Source organism: Dendrobates tinctorius, unplaced genomic scaffold (genome assembly GCF_039654945.1).
Source record: "Dendrobates tinctorius isolate UK_male_01 unplaced genomic scaffold, ASM3965494v1 ptg000070l, whole genome shotgun sequence".
In the NCBI taxonomy this organism is placed as follows: domain Eukaryota; kingdom Metazoa; phylum Chordata; class Amphibia; order Anura; family Dendrobatidae; genus Dendrobates; species Dendrobates tinctorius.
Window position 1 is genome coordinate 21,130,154 of NW_027361738.1, and position 19,010 is coordinate 21,149,163.

Below are 19,010 nucleotides of genomic sequence, written 5' to 3' on the forward strand. Positions count from 1 at the left end.
AGGTGCCACCTGCAGGTCATTGTGTCTCTCTGCAGGTTTATGAAAATGAATGTTTAAACTGTATTTAGTGATAAAATCTTGAATGTGTGGTTTGTTTGGCTGTTTTTTTGCTGAAGGGAGCAAATTTACCTTTCAAATGGTGTATCATGTGTTTGAGTGGGGCGAAGTAATCAGTGAAAAAGCAGTGCATGTATACAAATGTGTTGGTAGTGTGCTTTGGGGTACTGTGGTGCCACCTGCAGGTCATTTTTCCTTACTGCAGGTTTATGAAAATTAACGTTTAAACTGTATTTTGTGATCAAATCGTGGATGTGTGGTTTGTTTGGCTATTTTCTGGCTGAAGGGGGCAAGTTTACCTTTAAAATGGTGTATCATTTGTGTGTGTGGGTGCAGTATGAACAGGGATACAAAGAAATCACCGAAAAACAGTGTTTAGAAATAATAGAATAGATGACACACCAGAGCCAAAAACCGCAGCATCAAAAGAGCAATAAAAACGCACGTTAAAAAAAACATGTAAAAAATGCAAGTAACCCAATTTAAATAGTAGGTACAGAAATGGTGCAGAAATTCTGCAGCATCAAAAACTCACCAAAATCTCATCGTGGGAACGTAGCCTTTTAGGCTGTGTGCACACAGTACTTTTTTATGCGTCTTTGCGGCGTTTTTTTCTGCACGGAAATGGGACAAAAACACTATGGAATCCTTGTGCAAGCTAATTCAATGACAATCCTGAAGTGTTGTGCACATGATCAGTAAAATTCCTTAAGTATTTGCAGTGCATGTTTTTTCTGCAGCATGTCAATTCTTTGTGCTTTTCTGCAGCGTTTTTTACCCATTGACTTCAATTGAGTCAGTCAAATCCGCAGCAAAAGCGCAGGCATAAAAATGTTTTTTTTTAGAATTTGCTGAGTTTTTGTTTGCATTTTACCGGCTTCCTTATGGTGTTTCCCATGCTGTCGCCTGTGTGACAGCGTGGGAAACAGCGGTGCGGTTGTTCTTATCGGCAGTAACGCTACCGTTGGTAAGATTGTCTGTCAGAGCGCTGCAGTGTAACACTGTCAGATGTCAGCGTGACCCACAGCTGTGACCTGCGGTAACGCTACCACAGTCTGTCGTTCAGAGCGCTGCCATGCTGGCAGATGTCAGAGTGACCCTGTAGCTGTGACTGTGACCCCCAGTGATTACCTGCTTTAAAAAGCTTACCGCAAGTCAGCATGCGTGGACTGATGAGACTACTGCTCCCATCGGACTACGTCTGCTGTCACTGGTAACAGTGACAGCAGGTGCTGCTGATGGGAGACGTAGTATCATCTGACGGCGCCTGTGTTCAAAGTTAAAAAAAAAGTTAAATAATTGCATATTCAAATGAAAATAACACCCATTATACTCAACTAACACTAAATCCCCGATGCCCTCGTCTCCTAGAAAAAATAATAAACCAGCATATATAGTACTCACCTCTCCGCCATAGTCCACATAATCTTGAATGTCCCACAGTGATCTCACACGTAGAACAGTGACATCGGGAGATGTGACTGCTCTCAAAGACAGCCGGCGATACACTAACAGGAGGTAATTAGAGATGGGTGGACACCTTGATGTTCAGGTCCGGCAGGTTCGGCCGAACAGTTACAAAAAGTTCAGTTTCGGGTAACAGAACAGTACCCGGACCTGAACCCGAACCCAGATCCCATTCACTTGATGGGGGGCCTGAACATCCAGTGTTTGTTGCGCTGTTATGTGCATGACAGCGTAGCAAACACCGCTTCTGATTAGCGGGGAAATCATCCCCACCGGTCCGAAAGCCACAGTTCCCACGCTGTCAAAAGACAGCGTGAGCGCTCAGCTGTGATCGGAGGTATAAACTTTACCTCCGGTCACTGTGTCAGCTGATGGGACTAGTGATCCCATCATCCAACACCTGCAGCTGCTAATACCAGTGAGAGCAGGAGCGGCGCATGGGAGTATTCATCAGCTGCTCCTGCACTGTAAATAAATAATAAATAAAAAAAGGTGTGGGTTCCCCTGTATTTTTGCTAACCAGCCAGACAAAACTCACAGCTGGGGCTGCAACCCTAAGTTGTCAGCTTCAGCAAGGCTAGTTATCACTCACCCGGTGCTAGCGGGGATGTTATCGAAGTCACTGCAGTTCAGCCCGGCTGGGAACGGCGCTTCTCTGACTGAAGGTTACCTCAACGATGTCACCACCAGTCTCTGAGGCTGAGCTCGCAGCCCCTCAGTCACTAGTAGTTTTCTGCCAGGATGATCGCATCTTGGCACTGTCCAGGTTGAAAACTGTTTATCCCCCAGACATGGATTACAGCGTGGGACAGAACAACAGACAGGTATGGTATATTGTTGTTTTTTTTATTTTACTTTTATTACAGGAGAACTAGGGCTTCGCTGGGATTAGGCGTTTAAATAAAAAGGGAAAGTGTGTTTAGTCTTATTTCAAATGCAGGACTTTATTCTTGCTGTGTCTTTATTTACCATGCAACTATAGGATTAGTAATGGATGGGTGTCTTATAGACGTGGGCTTGATGTCACCGGACAAAACAAAGTTAACATCAACCCCACAAATATGAACCTCACTTGCTGCCACTACAAGGCAAGTGGGAAGAGCCGGGCAAAGCGCCATAATTGGCGCATCTAATAGATGTGCCTTTTCTGGGCAGCTGCGGGCTGCTATTTTTAGGCTGCGGGAGTCCAATATCCATGGCCTCTTACTAGCCTGTGAATATCAGCCTCCAGCTATCTGCTTTAGCAGGGTTGGTTGTCAAAAATGGGGGGGATACCATTTTTTTAATTAATTATTTAAATAATTTAAAAAAAAACAGCATGGGGACCCCTCTATTCTTGATAACCAGCCTTGTTGAACCAGCCTTTGCTGGTTAGATTTTATAGGGGGACCCTATATCATTTTTTTTTCTGGAGTCCCCTTGTAAACTAGCCAGTAAAGGCTAAGCAAACAGCTGTGAGATGATATTAATAGCCTGGAAACCTTTATGGCTATTGGATCCTTCCCAGAATATTAACATTAGCCCTCAGACATCTTCTTTCCCTCTGCTGGTTATTAAAATTACGCGGGAGCTCAAGCAAATTTTTTTTTTTTCATTTTGTTTCTTTAAAATTATCAGTTGCTGTCTGGTTACAGCCTACGTATGTTTTTTCTGTTAACGCTCCTACATAGGCTGGTTACAATGTGTGTTTGTGTGTGTGTTTGTGTTAACTTATCGGCTTAGTAATGAGGGTGTCGGGCTGACACCTTTTCATTAATAAACCTAAGGCTAGGTGTCAATGACACCTGCTGACACCAAGCCCTAATCCCATTACCCTGATGCCACTGCATCAGCATGAAAAAGGTGGTGTTGAACCAAGAAATTACATCACAAAACATGTTTTAAATATCTATTTAGCTCAAAAAAGTCTTCATTGCTGTACAAAAACGCATACAAAAACGCACCAAAAACGCGCATTTTTACCGCAGCGTTTTTCCTGCCAAGAGATCCAGAAACCTTGCAGAAATTTATGCAAGCAAATACTCAACGTGCGCCAATAACCTCAGCCTCAGAGTATGTAGACACGGTGGCATATGCAGCAGGATTCCGTCCAGATTCTTCTCTGCATTACTTTACCAGGGTTGAAAATCTGCACAGAAAGTCTACATTGTGAATTGAGTGACGATTTTCGTTTCACATATGCGACTTGTCAATGTATGGTGTAGATTTTCACAGCAAGTTTTATCCATAGTATTTCTACATTGAAAATCACATAAAAACTACAGTATTTGAAGTGAATATGACTGTAAGAGAAAGTTCTGACTGGGAGAGTTGGAAGAGCCGGACAAAATTGCAGACAATTCTTCTTATCAAGCTGAGGTCGAAGTTTATTCAGGAGATGCATGGCAAAACAGAACGGACAATCAGAGAAGTTGAAATATGCGGGCAAAAACAGGAATTCAGACGGGCAGAGATTCGCTAGGAGGTCTGGCGGTGATAAGGCCCCGTGTGAGACTATGGGTGCCTTTTTATACCTGATACAAAGAAAACTGCATTTTGCCGCAGAGGGTGGTTTCATTGTAATTCTAAGGTGTTTTCATGGTAATCTACAGAAACAGGTATTTTAGAATATAATGATATATAATATGACAATATTAATTAACTTTTTGTCACACAACATTAAAACCCATAAAAGTCATTATTATGTATGACTGCTGCCTTCAATCTCATCATTGCCTCCAGACTATATCCATAAATTCTGACATCTTGACACTTTAATGACTTTTCTCTTTCTACCAACAATATCACATAAACACACATTGACCATATAGTTGGTAACCCTATTCCCCTATTGATCCAATCTTCCTCTATGCACGTCTACTGAGGTTGCTAGGAGACATGATCTCATTTTCCACCCTCCATTTAGTACATTTTATTAGTTCTTTGGTAAAAGTTGATTCTTCTCCTAACTTTCACAAGATGGCTTCCTAGCTCATCATGGCCGCTCAGTATATTACAGCTGACCAAACTCTTACAATGACCTGTGTACATATATCATTATTAATATTCATTTTTATAGCACCATTTATTCCATGGCGCTTTACATGTGAAAAAGGGGCATACAAAGACAAGTGTAATAAACGTGAGCAATACAAGGCACACACAAGTACAAAAGTAGAGAGGACCCTGCCCGCGAGGCCTCACAGTCTACCGGCCATTGGAAGTTGGTGGGGGTCAGAAACTAAGCATAAGAATTTGAAGCAATTTTAGTATTTAAAAAAAAAATATTTGTTTTGCCGGGATCAAAAGCATACCCCTCCCTGACAGACTAAAATGAGTATGTATTAGGCTATGTGCGCACGCTGCGGTTTTTGCTGCGTTTCCGCTGCGGTTTTGGCCCTGCGGAACCGCAGCAGTTCCGCAGATATGGTACAGTACCATGTAACCCTATGGGTTTTCAAAACCACAGTGCTCACGCTGCGTTTTTTTCCGCGCGGTTTTGCTGCGGTTTATAAACCGCAGCATGTCAATTGTTTCTGCGGATTCCACTGCGGTTTCACACCTTTAACATAGTAGAGGTGTGAAACCGCAGGAAAACCGCAGGTCACTTTACCTGCGGTTCCGCGGGGAAAAACCCACAGGTGATTCCGCAGTGTGTGCACATAGCCTTAGGGTCCCATTCTTGTGTTTGTCTAAAATGAGATCTTCCCTATACAGAGATAATGTAGAAGCAAGAAAACAGGAATATGAAGCACTGTACATGATAACACACATGATGGAGTCATACCCAGCAACACAACCTGCTTTATGTTTTGAGTAGTTGATGGAATTGTATTTCCTTACAGGAGTATCCATCTCTGGGTTTGCTGGGGGATAAATTAGCAGACAACCATGTCTATGGTGTATTTGCTGTCCGGGGAAGCACCTTCAATTGGTATAAGGTAAAAAAAAATGATTGTGGTTCTTTAAAAGATTTTTCTCTCTTTAGTTGTAAATTTACTTTGTTCTTTCATTTTTATAGGATCTTTTACCATTGCTGCCAGGAACAGTAGCCAAGCAACTGGATGACACTACGTCAAATATTAAGAATGTGGTGGTTGAAGCTTACCAGGTCAGTGCTCCAGGATATAGGTGGTACGAAACATGAGCCAATGGATATTCAGTCTTACCTGCTGCTCCGTTTAATTGGAATACATTAATTATTGAGTTCATTGGGCACAACTGATAGCCTAACATTCTGATCCAGAGGGAGGAAAAAAACCCACAAGGCAGATGCTAATTGAAAAAAATAGAAAAAGTGACAATTCAGCCCACCACTTATGTATTAGAGATAAGTATCCAAGGAGACTTCCAGAGTGGACGGTCTGTGGTCTGGTTGTGAGCAGAGTATGCAATGATCAGGCTCCCAGGTCAAATAGCTCTCAATGGTCCAAAAGGGAATGTTCTCCACAGGGCTGTGGAGTCGGTAAGCCACAGTTGCGACTCCGACTCCTGGATTTTATCAGGCTCCGACTCCGGCTCCGACTCCGACTCCTTCATAAATGGCCAATTCATAACAACAAATTTACTGTTGTAAAATATTAAACATCGTGCTTATTCAGTTTCTCACCATCATATAAGTAATCAGACCACTTAGAGCAAAAACTACATTTATTAGAATACAATTAGAATATAGCAAATAACTTTTATAAACTTTTCTAAACTGTAAGTAAATATGCAATAAACACTTTTATGCAGTTAATAAGAAGAAATCTATAAATTTGTCCTCAGAAAAAGTATTGCCTCTGTCAGATCCTCCTTCATGGATGCCCTCAAATCTGATCTAATTATTTTGAGAGCAGAGAACAACCTCTCTACACTAACTTGTGTTGGTGGCAAAGCAGTAACCACTCGGGGAACATCTCTGTGACAATGTCAGGATACAGAGGAATCGCTTGTTGCACTGTTATTTTTGATGAACGGTCAAATTTCTCAATTTCTTTTAGTGCACATGAAAAATTCTGCTGAAATGTACTGGCTGTGTTCCTTGATGGGGATGACTCTTCTTCTATGCGGGAACGCTTTGCACGGTCCTTGTGATCCAAATATTTTTCGAAATTAAATTCTTCATCAGTTGATGATGAGGGTGAAGATGTGGCAGGACGACCAAATTCTTCTTGTTCCTCCTGACTGTTCTGCAACCCTTTCATCCTTACTGCTATTTCAAACAGAGCTTCTTTTCCTTTACTTAGCTGTTGATCATCTAGAAGAATCCGATGCATTGGGTCTACATAAACAGCTGCCAAAAGAATGTTATTTTGTAATAGTAGCTCCTCTCTCCATTTCATTGATGTAGCAATGCCACTTGCAATTAACCCAACTCTTTGGGACAGGCGAAACATCAGGTTCTTCCACTCCTTTAAGAAAATACCTGGAGTTAAGTCCTCTGCTTGTAATTTTTTAGTCACTGTAAATGGGTGCTCTAGCAATTTTTCCAGCTCAGTCACCTGATTCCACTGACTTTCATTTAGCGTCAGTTGAGGGCTAGCCATGTCTACAAGAAAGGTTTTCAGTTCAACCAAGCGCTGAATCATTAAGTAAGTACTGCCCCATCGTGTGGCTTGATCAATAATTGCCCCTTTTCCAGCACGTCTCTTCAAAATTGAGTCAACTTTAGGGGTTCTGGCAACAGTAGCCAATTTTCTCACATTGCCAATCAGTGCAGCAGCATGTCCTTCTTGCAGACTGTCTCTTATAGCCAGCTGTAGCGTATGCACAACACAGCGCATGTGATGAATGAAAGAACATATTGACACAGTTTCAACAAGATCATCTAAACTATCATGTTGCTGTTCATCTGAAGCAACTTCAGTTTGCTCCTCAGTTACAATACTGTGTTCCTCTATTTCAAACATTTCTGTGTCTGTGGACCCAGAATGTTCTTCTAGCTGCTGGTCACCATCATTACTCTCATTCATTAGCTTAATAGTACTTATCATATTTGAAGCATTGTCAGTTACGACAGAAAGAACTTGCTCTTTTTTAAGTTCATAGTCTTGCAGAACCTTTTCCACCAAGACCTGGAGAAACTCACTGATGTGATGAGCTTTGGTGTCTTTTACTGCCAATGTCTTGGTAACTATTTCATTTTTGTCACAAACAAATCGGACATTGATGGCAAAATAGTGTCACGGGGGCTTAGTTCAACTAAGGCTGAAATACCCGGGGCCCCTGTGGTGTCCCTTTTACTAGGGGAAACCCTGTCTGACCCTCAACCCAGGGTTTTTGCTGAAGGTGCAAATGCCTGAGCCTCCGACCTTTCCTTATCTCCTGCTCAGCCCTGCACTTAACCCTCCACCCTCCACCCAGTGAGGAGTCACACCACCAAAGCCCCCACACAAATAATGACAGACAGGGAGAACTTAAACTGCACTGCGCCGCACACACACAGGAATAAACAGTAATGTGAACAGGGCACAACTAAACACCAATATGGGAAGGAGAAAGGATAACGACGGATCATACGACACCAGATATGAATCTCTCTCTCTTGAACACCTCCACTCTAGACCGGAACCACTTGGTATGAAACACAAGCTATAATCGGCGACGCCCATATGCCAGTATGACTATTTAAAGACCGTGGGCGTGACTAACCTTCCAACCTGGTCTCCAGCAGGATTAACCCCCGAGAGCCTGAAGATCAAGCCGGCGCCACTGAGGCTATAGTGGCTGGAGGTGGAACTACCTCTGCCTGCCGGACGCTGTGGTGTGAACAGCGTCCGACATGACAGTACCCCGTCTTCTACGAGGGACCCCAGGGCCCTCAAGACTCATAGGACCCGGCTTGTCCGGATGACGACGGTGAAAAGAACTGACCAGCCGATCCGCATGTATGTCTGAGGCTGGAACCCAAGACCTCTCCTCCGGACCATACCCCCGCCAGTGCACCAAATACTGAAGAGTACGGCGTACTACTCGAGAGTCCACTACCTTGGCGACCTCGAACTCTAAATCGCCATCCACCATGACTGGAGGTGGCATCGGCGTCGTGTCCACCAAGCCTACCACCTTTTTCAATAAAGCCCTGTGAAAAACGTTATGTATTCTGTACACCGCAGGAAGTTCCAACCGATAAGCCACTGGGTTAATGATGGCAGAAATCCTAAAAGGCCCAATAAACCTTGGACCCAGTTTTAAAGATGGGATTTTGAGTTTTATGTTCTTCGTAGCTAACCACACCCATTCACCCACACACAGGTCCGGACCTGGCACGCGTCTACTGTCAGCCACCCGTTTGTACCTGGCACTCATGCTCAACAAACGCTGTTTCACCCGCCTCCAGACTGATGACAATTGGGCTCCTAGCTGATCCTCCTCCGGGACACCCCCGGAGTCACCCTGACGTAAGGTACAAAACTGAGGATGTTGACCGTACACACAAAAGAATGGAGACTCTCCTGATGACTCTTGGCGGTGATTATTTAACGCGAATTCGGCCAGAGGAAGGAAAGTAGACCAATCCTCCTGGTTGTCGGACACAAAGCATCGTAAATACTGTTCTAGATTTTGGTTCATGCGCTCAGTTTGTCCATTAGACTGTGGATGAAACGCCGATGAATGTGACAACTTGATCCCCAACCTTGAGCAAAAAGCTTTCCAAAACCTCGCCACAAATTGCGTACCCCTATCAGATACTATGTCAGATGGTACTCCGTGGAGTCTGACCACCTCCTTCACAAATACCTGAGCCAACGTCTTAGCATTGGGCAAAGAAGACAACGCCACAAAATGCGCCATCTTTGAAAAACGGTCAACCACCACCAGGATGACCGTGTTCCCTGCCGAGGCTGGCAAGTCAGTGATAAAATCCATGGAGATTTCTGTCCATGGCCTATTGGGTACCCCCAGAGGCTGTAGCGTGCCAGCAGGACGGGTTCGGGGTGACTTAGCCCTAGCGCACGTGATGCAAGCTGCCACCTACGAGACCACGTCCTGCCGGATTTTGGGCCACCAGAAACGACGCGATACCAGCTCTAAGGTGCCCTTCACCCCTGGGTGACCAGCCAGTACCGAATCGTGGTGTTCCTTCAACACCTTAAGCCGAAGATGCAGGGGTACAAATGATTTGTTGGCGGGAAGACCTGGTGGTACCTCCTCTTGGGCCTCGGCAATCTCCGCCTCTACCTCAGTCGTGAGAGCCGAGACCACTACCCCTTTCTGGAGGATGGGTACCGGCTCTTCCGGAGGTTCTCCCCCCGGAAAACACCTAGACAAAGCATCCGCCTTGGTGTTTTTAGCCCCGGGACGGTACGTCACAAGAAAATTGAAACGAGTAAAAAACAATGCCCAGCGAGCCTGCCTAGGAGACAGACGCTTGGCCGACTCCAGGTAGAGCAGATTCTTATGGTCGGTGATAACTGTGACATGGTGAGCCGCCCCCTCCAAGAAGTGTCGCCATTCCTCAAAAGCCAGTTTGATGGCCAACAACTCCCTGTTGCCGATATCATAATTCCGTTCGGCCGGCGACAGCTTCTTGGAGAAGTAGGCGCATGGATGCATCTCGCTCAAGGACGAGCCTTGAGACAGTACTGCCCCCACTCCCACCTCCGACGCATCAACCTCTACCACAAAAGGTTTAGACACGTCTGGTTGCACCAGAATGGGGGCTGAAGCAAAACTATTCTTCAGACGCTCAAATGCACGTATAGCCACCTCAGGCCAGTTCGCCAGATCGGCACCCTTTTTTGTCATGTCCGTGAGCGGTTTGGCGACAGTCGAAAAGTGTTTTATAAATTTCCTATAATAATTCGCAAACCCAAGGAACCGCTGGAGTGCTTTCAGACTCTCCGGCCTCTCCCATTGCAGCACCGCTTGCACCTTAGCGGTGTCCATTTTAAAACCGGCTGCGGACACAATATATCCCAAAAAGGGCAACTCCTGGACAAAAAATAAACATTTTTCCAGCTTAGCATAGAGCTGGTTCTCCCGGAGCAACTGTAACACCTGCCTAACATGCTCCAAATGAGTGTCCCGATCGCTAGAATAAATAAGGATATCATCCAGGTATACAATCACAAATCTCCCCAGGACATGAGCAAATACATCATTAATAAAATGTTGGAAAACGGCAGGCGCGGTGGTCAACCCAAACGGCATAACCAGACTCTCAAAATGACCCTCAGGAGTGTTAAACGCCGTCTTCCACTCATCCCCCTGACGGACCCTTATGAGGTTATACGCCCCCCCTGAGGTCCAGCTTGGAAAACCATTTCGCCCCCGCTACCTGGTTGAACAAATCTGGGATCAACGGCATTGGGTAGGGATCACAGGTAGTAATCTGGTTTAACTCTCGGAAATCCAGACATGGGCGTAACCCCCCATCTTTCTTCTTAATGAAGAAAAACCCCGCAGCTACAGGCGAGGACGAAGGCCGGATGTGACCTTTGCTCAGACTCTCCGCGATGTAGTCTTTCAGAGCTTGTCTCTCAGGACCAGAAATATTAAACATCCTGGCCTTAGGTAATTTGGCCCCGGGTTTTAACCTAATCGCACAGTCATAGGCTCTATGTGGAGGCAGTTCTGAGCAACCCTTCTCAGAGAAAACATCCGCGAAATCCTGCAAAGCCTCCGGCAGGCTGGGCGTCACGGCGGACACACATGTGGCCAAGCATTTGTCTTGGCAGAAACCACTCCATTGTACTATGTCCTGAGTTTTCCAATCAATTACCGGGTTGTGCCTGGACAGCCATGGAAAACCCAGGACCATTTGAGCTGGGAGATTACGGAGGACCCTACATGTAACCGACTCAGAATGTAGGACCCCAATGTGGAGTTTCACCTCTGCCACAAACTCAGTAATCTCCCCTTGAGGGAGGGGAACAGCATTAATGGTCACCACCTGTATGGGGTGAGGAAGTTTTTCGATCTTAAACCCGGCGATGTGTGCAAACTCCTCATCTATGAGATTGGTGGCGGAACCGCTATCCACAAACACTGATATAGGTAGCTCTCTGCCGGCGATAATAACCTTGGCAGGGAGCATACATTGAGATACCATCATGGAGGATATGCATACGCTCAGTTGGGTCTCCTCCATACCCTCTGAGCTTAACAGTTTTCCGCCGGTGTGACCCTCTTAGGTAGTACCGGGCAAACGTTAACATAATGACCTCCTTTACCACAGTAGAAACATGCTCCGGGCTTCCGGAATCCCGGAGCGCGAGGCTGAACCTGTGCCACGCCAGCAATCTGCATAGGTTCAGGGGACTTATCTACTTCAACCACACCTGCACCTCTGTTTTCCCACAGAGGTAGCGTCTCCTGTGCCCCCTGACGAAAACGGCGATCAATACGTATCACCAAACTCATGGCAGACTCCAATGATGCCGGAGTCTCATACATCAGGAGGGCTTGTTTCACCCTCCCTGATACCCCATGAATAAACTGGCTCCGCAGTGCTGGGTCATTCCACTGTGTGTCTACAGCCCAGCGGCGAAATTCCGAACAATAGTCTTCTGCCAAGCGCTCCCCCTGGCGGAGGGCGCGGATTTTAGATTCCGCTAGAGCCAGTCGGTCAGGGTCATCGTAAATGAGCCCGAGGGCAGAAAAAACATTATCGACCGAATGAAATGTAGCAGAGTCAGCTGGTAAGGAAAATGCCCATGCTTGGGGGTCACCACTCAGTAATGACAACACCAGCCCTATTCGCTGGGCCTCATTACCTGAGGATATTGGCCGCATGCGGAAGTATAATTTGCAGGCCTCCCGAAATACGACAAATTTGCTGCGATCGCCTGAAAATCGTTCTGGCAGCGGAAACTTCGGCTCTGCACCGATACCTGCAGATGCCGTTTGCACCTTTGCTACTACCAGGCCCTGCTGCTGAACTGCCCCTTTCAACTCGGAGACATGTATGGACAGCGCCGCCAACTGGCGGGTTATGGAATCTAATGGATCCATTGACTCCTGAAAAAATGTGGGCCGATTATAATGTCACGGGGGCTTAGTTCAACTAAGGCTGAAATACCCGGGGCCCCTGTGGTGTCCCTTTTACTAGGGGAAAACCTGTCTGACCCTCAACCCAGGGTTTTTGCTGAAGGTGCAAATGCCTGAGCCTCCGACCTTTCCTTATCTCCTGCTCAGCCCTGCACTTAACCCTCCACCCTCCACCCAGTGAGGAGTCACACCACCAAAGCCCCCACACAAATAATGACAGACAGGGAGAACTTAAACTGCACTGCGCTGCACACACACAGGAATAAACAGTAATGTGAACAGGGCACAACTAAACACCAATATGGGAAGGAGAAAGGATAACGACGGATCATACGACACCAGATATGAATCTCTCTCTCTTGAACACCTCCACTCCAGAGCGGAACCACTTGGTATGAAACACAAGCTATAATCGGCGACGCCCATATGCCAGTATGACTATTTAAAGACCGTGGGCGTGACTATCCTTCCAACCTGGTCTCCAGCAGGATTAACCCCCGAGAGCCTGAAGATCAAGCCGGCGCCACTGAGTCTATAGTGGCTGGAGGTGGAACTACCTCTGCCTGCCGGACGCTGTGGTGTGAACAGCGTCCGACATGACAAATAGTTCACTCTGTGACGTGTGCAGGCATCCATTTTAAGAAACAGAAAGCGTCCCTTGAGAGTTTTTTTTAAGTTCTTCCTTTTGTTTAAAAGCTTCTTCGATTACTAATTTTCTAATACTCTCTCTCTCCAGAGAAACACCAAGCTTGCGGGCCATTTCCCCATTCAGACACATAAAAGCTGGTCGTGAAAATAATGAAATAGGCACACTGTCCTTTACAACAAGCTCTATGATCTGTTTTTTAAATGTATCTACTGTCATTGTCACAGTAACTTTGTCACTGACAAAATATCTTGCAACTGATGGCTGCAAAGTTCTCTGCTCCTTTGTTTGGCTGGAAGAGCTGGGCACTGGTTCATTGGTTTGGATGCAGTCTTTCTCATCCACTGCTTTCAGTACTTCTGGATGAAAGCGCTGTAAATGTCTCTTTAGATTAGAAGCTCTGGTAGGAGCATGTTTATCTTTGCCTGAATATGCACTCATCTTGGCTTCACAGCATTTGTTTTCGTCTGGATCATTTGTCATACACTGACAGACATAATGTTTTCTATCTTGAGTGATTATGAAATGTTCAAATACAGCTGATTTAATGTGATGCTTCTTTGACATTCTCAGGTTTTTAATTCTGCATTCACAATCCAAATGACAATTGTTTTTCCTAAAAACAATTGTACAAAATTATTGCCAGGTCGTACAACTGATATAGTGGTCAGTAATACTGTTATTATTCCTCATGTACTCACAGTTAACTGATGCAAAGTTTGTTGAAAGGATAATACTTCTTACAGTCTTCCTCTTCTGAGTAGCAGGCAGCTGTGAGATGCTTGGAAGACGCACACCTAGTATGATCTAGTCTAGAGGAGGAGCTTTACTACTAAGAATTTGCAACATATTTTCACTTTCAGTTTCATACATTGTAAGTAGGGGGGTTGGGGCAGCATGAGGTTAACCAAGTATAAGATTAGATAAGGGCAGTGGAGAACAGTGACACACAAGAAGTAAGAAATGTCTCTATCTCCAGCAGAACTGCTTATCACTGTTGTTCATAGTTTGATAGAACATATATATTTGAGTAACATTTATAAAATTCATATGAAAGTTCAATTATGAAATATGAATACATTTTTTTTAAAGCTGGAGTCGGAGTCGGTACATTTCTACCGACTCCGACTCCAACCAAAACTAACTCCGACTCTCCGACTCCAACTCCACAGCCCAGGTTCTCCAGCACCAAAGAAGAGTAGTTAAAACTTAACTGTTAAATGCTATGGTTTAAAGGGAACCTGTCAGATCCCTCATGCCCTCCAACCCAACAGCATTTGTGTATTTCTTGCTAATTTCCCTTCCTAACCAGCCGTTTATCCTGTTAGTCATCTTAACTCTTGGGATTCAAAGTGTCCTTGTAGGTTAATAGCTGCTGCTTCCTGTGGGAGAAGTGGATCCAACCCTCGCTTCAGGGGTATGGATAAACACTGAAGGTGCTGCTTAGATCCAAAGGAGATGGTGGCGGACCATCCCAGTAAATCAACAGTATTTTTTTTATTGAAAAGTATTATTAAATGAACACCCTTGGGTAGTAGACAATCCTTTTAACCAGTTCCTGACCGCCCTATGTAGATAAATGTCGGCACTTACTGGGCTTGTGCAGCACTGTCGTTTATCAATGGTCGGCGGTCTTGCAGTGCTCAGTTCCGGTGCAGAGTGTTAGCTCTGACCGGAGACATCATTGGAACCCGATTGGATCTACGAGCCTGATTGGACCTGTAAGCCTGTTTTTCTTCTGACGCATATCTGCTGTGTTGGTAAATTTTGCCATGAGGAAATGGTGCTGTGCTGTTCGGCAAGCCATTTGGTTCATGGAGGACAGTGAGCAGCGCTTAAAGGGCATTCTTTATGCATAGGAATCGATTAACCCTATTGTGAGAAAACCCACTCTTGAAATAAAAGGAAGGAGACCATGGTAATTATCTAACATCATCTGTGATGTATTCTCTGCAGGCACTTCTCTCTGAAATGAGGATTCAAGTCGATAATCCGATGAAGGGCATTTCTGTAAATATTACTGCTATTTGTCCGGATGGGAGCAGACATTCTGGGATAGAAGGATGTCGTAATGTACAGAGCAATGATAAGGTACAGCCAATCTAAATATTCTCCACAGCTGCAGAAATACATCGCTTACTATACTGAATGAGCTCAAGTAACCCCATGGAAGAAAGGCAGCCATATTTACCATCACCAAGGCAGAATATTAATGGACTGCTGGATACTGCAGACCTCCATGATAAAGGCGGATGCAACAAAGATGCAAAATACTGATGAAACAACCAGTCACGCATCTATCATTCATGGAGGTGGTCTGCCTAGTGTCATAAGTGCCCACGGATAAGTATAGAACGCCAGTCACACAGATAAGTGTAGTCACTACGGCCTGGGTCACACTTCCGAGTGCAATGCGAGAAACTCACACGAGTCTCTCGCATCAATACCTGGCAATTCCGCAGGCGGTTCATACCGGAGCCTTCAGCTGCATAGAAAGACATGCAGCCGCACACTCCGGTCCCGAGTGCCGGGTATTGAGGCGAGAGACTTGCACACCTACTGGTGACGCCCATACTATTAGAACAAGTGGGCTGATCAGCACTGTATAAGTGCACCCCACAGGGACAGGCACCCTAATTGCCCAAGCCAACACTAAAATATCCTCAGGCTATCTTCTTGGTTTTAATGTGTTCTCTGATGCAGAGCAAACACTTCCAGACATCTCATTTGTGATCAATTCCTTGTCACTACTGTTAAGAATGTCATTCCGTACACAATCTCCATTTGGGAGCCTGAAATAAGGAAAAAAGAACTGCACATATAAGACTCTGCACTTCACTAAGCGAACAAGGTGTACATATTAATGAAAGACATGATTAAGTGACGGTCTGACATCACTATTCTGGAGAATCTTTGATGTTCCTCTGTTGTTCCTATTAGAAATTCATGAACTGACTCCTGGGTGATGGCATTACCTTGTTCAATGTGTGTGTCCCTACATTGTCCAGACTGGCAGCACTGATTGGACAGTGTGACAGTTTGGGGCTTGGACTGCCCTCAGTTTGCCTATTTTCTTTTTTTGATGTGCATAGATCCTATTTATTTAAACTTTAGCTTGTCGGCAGTTGTGTTCCTCTGGTCTAACAGGGTGTCGGGATAATTGATCTCACAGCACTATGTACTTCTTGACTTCATGATTAGATGGCTTGTGAATATACTATGGCAATTGGTAAAAAATGTTCAACTCTCATAGGGGCAATTGCCTACTGGGACGTGTAGTGATATACTGACTGTCTGTAAGGTAGACTGTGTAGAATATGTACAATGTTTTTACCATCCAACTTTAGTATACATGGGGGTTAGTATAATATCTGTGAACAGATGAATATAAAATGGTGAATGCACTGGATAAGCTCTGAATTCTGCAATATATAGAACTATAATACTAGGTATCCCTCTCTTGTATGCCACTGTTGGTGATGTAAACTAAATGCTCTTGTTTTAACCTCTTAGTGAGGTTATACTTAATGACAAGCCAATTTTTACATTTCTGACCACTGTCACTTTATGAAGTTATAGTTCTAGTATGCTTCAATGGTCCCACTGATTCTGAGACTATTTTTTCGTGACGTATTGTACTTCATGTTAGTGGTAAAATTTCTTCTATATGACTTGCATTTATTTATGAAAAAAAAAACAGAAATTTTGCAATTTTCAAACTTTTAATTTTTGTGCCTTTAAGCACAAAATAGTTAATATATAAGATTTCCTAGATGTCTACTTTATACCAGCACAATTTTGGAAACATATGGCAATTTTTTTTTGCTAGGACTTTATAAGGGTTAAAAGTTGAACAGTGATTTCTCATTTTTCCAGAAAAATTTACAAAACCATTATTTAGGGACCACCTCACATTTAAAGTGAGTTGGGGGGGGGTCAATATGACAGAAAATACCCAAAAGTGACACCATTCCAAAAACTGCACCCCTCGAGGTGCTCAAAACCACATTCAAAAAGTTTATTAATCCTTCAGGTGCTTCACGAAAACTAAAGCAACGTGTAAGGAAAAAATGAACATTTTACTTTTTTTCGCAAAAAATTTACTTTAGACCCAAACTTATTTTATTTTCACAACTGTAACAAGAGAAAGTGAACTGCAAAATTTGTTGTGCAATTTCTCCTGAGAAGACTGATACCCCGTATGTGGTAGAAAGCCACTGTTTGTGCGCATTGCAGGGCTCAAAAGGTAGGGAGCACCGTTTGACTTTTTGAGCCCAAAATTGGCTGGAATCAATAGTGGGTGCCATGATGCGTTTGGAGACCCCCTAATGTACGTAACCAGTGGAAACCCCCCAATTCTAACTCCAACCCTAACACAGCCCTACCCCTGACCCTAATCCTAACCCCAACTCCAACACCACTCTAACCCCAACACCCCAACAATAACCCCAACACAACCCTAACCCCAACACCACAACCGTAACCCCAACACAGCCCTAACCCTAGCCCCAACCCTAACACTAGCCCAACCATAAACCTAGCCCAACCCTAACCCTAGCTTTAATCCCAACCCTAACCTTAGCCCCAACCCTAACCCTATCTCTGACCCCAACCCTAACCCTAGCTCTAACCCCATCCCTAACTCTAATAGAAAATGGAAATACTTTTTTTTATTTTATTATTTTTACCAAACTAAGGGGATGATAAAGGGGGATTAGTGATAGTGTCTATCACAGTGATCAAAATGAACCAATGGGAGAAATCTCCTATTGTTGTTGAGTGTCGGCTGGCAGACCCCGGCGGGCGCACTTCTCCTGCAGCCACCATTTTCTTCCCGGAAGAAGACTCCGGGGGACAGAGTCAAAGTTACCGGGGGCAGATACCTGGGGGGCTCATTGGACCCCATTTCTCTCTCCTCTGATGTACTAAATTATATCAGAGGAGAGAGAAATAAATTAAAAATCTGATTTTTTTTTAATGGCGATCGCAACACAGTAAAAACCGACCCAAATCATGTTCTCCGGGGTCTCAGCTACCTGCAGTAGCCGAGACCACGGAGATTTTTAAACACTGGGGGCGCTATAGCCTTGTTTCATCCTCAATAGTGATGAGTGAACGTGCTCCAATAACGTGTTATCTGAGATTGATCCGGTGTTATCCCGAGTATCTTGGGTGTTCTCAGATAATATGTTCCCGTGGCTGCATGATTTAGGGCTGATAGACAGCCACAACACATGCGGGGATTGCCTAATCCCCATGTGTTGCGGATGTCTAACAGCCACAAAACATGCAGCTGCAGGGATTCGAACATATTACTCGAGCACGCCCAAGATACTCGGATAACACCGGATCATGCTTGGATAACACATTATCCGAGCACGTTTGCTCATCACTAGTCCACAATTGTTAGCACTTAATGCTCAATGTATTCAAATTTAAACTAGGAATAACGGAAATTGCACAACAAATAAGAAACGATGCTACAGAATTGGGAAATTAAAATATTTGCTAAAACAAACACATTAGCGGAGATGACATGTCCCTTTTAAAGAATCAGTCCAGCATTTCTGCACCCCCATCTAACTGTGTATCACACGCTGCACCCCTTTTATATATTGTGCACGTTCTTCCATTTCGTTCAGCCTGCTCTTGATTCTCTCTTGATCCTTGCATTGAACCTTGCATTGTATTCCTCTATGGCATGCTCTGCTATAAAACCCACGCCGCTTCAACAGAATATCACATTGAAAGCTAGAGCCAGTACTCTGCTTGCTGTGGTGACTCTGTGACTAGAGTCACCTCTAATCTCCTAAATAAGCCTCTGTATTTTAGTATTCAATTAGGAGGGCTGAACTGTGGTCTCCTACATTGGAAAGTCTGGCAT

At 44.5% G+C, this 19,010-nt stretch overlaps 1 protein-coding gene across 3 annotated transcripts in view; it reads left to right on the top strand.

The window, feature by feature from the left end:
• Positions 1 to 19,010, top strand: part of ITGB8 (integrin subunit beta 8) — a 208,234-nt gene that overhangs the window by 103,290 nt on the left and 85,934 nt on the right. For all 3 annotated transcript variants that reach the window (XM_073581448.1, XM_073581449.1, XM_073581450.1), the window contains exons 7-9: positions 5,349 to 5,444; positions 5,525 to 5,614; positions 15,083 to 15,217. In XM_073581448.1, the coding sequence (XP_073437549.1) occupies positions 5,349 to 5,444; positions 5,525 to 5,614; positions 15,083 to 15,217 (321 nt within the window). The remainder of the gene's footprint in view (positions 1 to 5,348; positions 5,445 to 5,524; positions 5,615 to 15,082; positions 15,218 to 19,010) is intronic.